General features: G+C 51.8%; 1 protein-coding gene across 1 annotated transcript; it reads right to left on the bottom strand.

The window, feature by feature from the left end:
* Nucleotides 1–991: 991 nt before the first annotated feature.
* Nucleotides 992–1,754, bottom strand: BCR38DRAFT_406640 (ras family-domain-containing protein; the record flags this gene model as incomplete). The annotated part of the gene is made up of 2 exons (XM_040858075.1): nt 992–1,582; nt 1,650–1,754. The coding sequence occupies 2 exons, from the start codon at nt 1,752–1,754 to the stop codon at nt 992–994; spliced, it is 696 nt and encodes a 231-aa protein (XP_040719025.1).
* Between the last annotated feature and the right edge of the window lie 447 nt (nt 1,755–2,201).

Raw genomic sequence — 2,201 nt, 5'->3', positions numbered from 1 at the left:
AACAGCACCTTGTATGTTCGAGGGGGGTCAGCGCAGCTGCCGTCATCAGCATCAATGCTGACGATCCCCAAGATCAATAAGCAATTGGTGTGGTAATAGTACCATGGCAATACAACTGACTTGAGGTTTACTGCGTAGGGAGCAACCCAGCCAGCTTTACAGCCTTTGCATGATGTGGTAAGGTATTGTGGGGGAGATACACGTGTTGAGCGCGGCCGCTGAGCCCGTTCCCGAACCCTCAAGACTCAAATTACCAGATAAGCTATAAACTCGCAGATCTTCCTGGGCGGCATCTGTGGGAACCGCAATCACATGGTGGCAGGGCGAGACCCTTGGGGCATTTGGGATGACGTTTTTATTTGGAGGCATGTGCCACAAGTTCACAGGACGTGAGAGTGATGACGCTGAAAGGGGAAATCAAATAATATTCATGGGCCACAATCCATCGTCAAGAGTTTCATTGCCCGACAACGAATTGCTGACCTGGAGCCAGGTGGATTGAATCCAACTGTGAATGTTATGGACATTGCGAAGACCAGGTGGCCGAATATGGATTGGGAAAAGTTTTTTTCTGCCTAGGGCGGGCAAGACACATCATAGTCCAGACTCCAGAACACCGAGCTACCTCCTCCCTCTCTTCTTCCCTCTGTAAAACAGATCATCATCCTTTCTCGTAGAAATAGCAGTAACCTGAGCCCAATGATGCCTTTCTTTTTTTTCGGTTCGTACGCCGTCCGCCAGACCTGAAGCTGGTTACGAGAGTTCTGAGGTGTGGTGCAAATGTGAACGTAAATTGACAACTGAAAAAGCTGTCGGCTTTGATATAGACAGATGGACTTTCGGGTTCGGGATTCGTGGGTCCCGGGTGCGCAGCAATAGCCTGTGCATATACCATGGCAATCAGTTATAAACGTCGTGTGTGTTGTAATTTCATGTGTCCTAGGACTGCAGATGGTGCAAGCTGTCTAGTCTAGACGGCCGAGAGGGATGATTATAATATTACACAGCGGCTCTTGTCGCGCCTGTATCGTGTGCTGTTGCCTTCCCGGCGGTGAGCGTCGCCATTCTGAGGCCGTGTGCTGGTCCTCGGTTGTTGCGTTGGTCTCGATGCGGCTTGTCGTTGGCGTCGGAGTATCCTAACCACGTCGTAGAAAGCTTTCTCAACATTTATGCAGTTCTTAGCAGAGGCCTCGACAAACTCGCATCCCAGTTCTCTCGCGAGGGCATGCCCTTCTTGTGTCGACACTTCTCGCTCCGTCACCCGATCACTTTTGTTCCCAACAAGCATGATGGGCACGTTTTGTGAGGGTGCTGCGGCGGTCATTGGCGAACCAGGGTATGTTGGCGAAGCTTGGACGGATTCCTTCACTCGTTGGATCTGGTGGTGGAATCGCTTGATGCGCGAGAAGGACGACCGGGAGGAGATGCTGTACACCAGCACAAACCCTTCACCGTCTCTGATCCATTGATCTCGCAAGGCTGTGTATTCTTCCTGACCTGCTGTGTCCAATACCTCCAGCATGCATGCTTGGCTGTCTATAACGACTTGTTTTCGATACGAATCCTCAATCGTGGGGTCGTACTGCAAAGAGACAATAAGGTCAGCGCCCGGGCAAAATAACCGGATATGTACGAGTAAGAGGACATACCGTCTCAACAAAGTGTTGCAGACATAGTTGAATCGTTAATGCAGTCTTCCCGACACCACCATCTCCCAGCACCACCAATTTGTACAATACCATTTTACCCGCCATGATGAAGACGGCGTGTCTGAAACTAGGCCAAGCTCGGTGGGGCGAATTGAGGAGTTGACAGTGGTGATGTTGATAGGATCGTGAGGGGCACGAATCGAGACGAGACGAGTCGATACTAGACCGGCGGCCGTGAAGCTCAAGTGAGGTGGTGGTTTACGGGTGGTTCATTGATTGCGCTCGGGTCGTAGTCCTAGAGTTGTGAGGTCCGCCCGTATTGTGCACGGCACAGGGAGCAAAATACCGGCCAGGTAGGCTCGACAGAGTGCCGCTATTTGCAGTCGTGCTTGTGCTCGCGGGTATTGGTGTACGTATGGGTGAAGCGCGGCCGGAACTGCAACTTTGTGGAAGTCGAAGTCGGGAAAGCTGATTTGACTGGACCGTGGTAGCGCCAACTGGGAGAAGGACAAAAGACCTGACTGGATTTCCGCAGTTGAGGGGGTAGCGGGA

This window comes from Pseudomassariella vexata (genome assembly GCF_002105095.1).
Source record: "Pseudomassariella vexata strain CBS 129021 chromosome Unknown BCR38scaffold_3, whole genome shotgun sequence".
Lineage (NCBI taxonomy): Eukaryota > Fungi > Ascomycota > Sordariomycetes > Amphisphaeriales > Pseudomassariaceae > Pseudomassariella > Pseudomassariella vexata.
The sequence above is the reverse complement of the archived record's forward strand: the minus strand, read 5'-3'. Positions and strand labels throughout refer to the sequence as shown.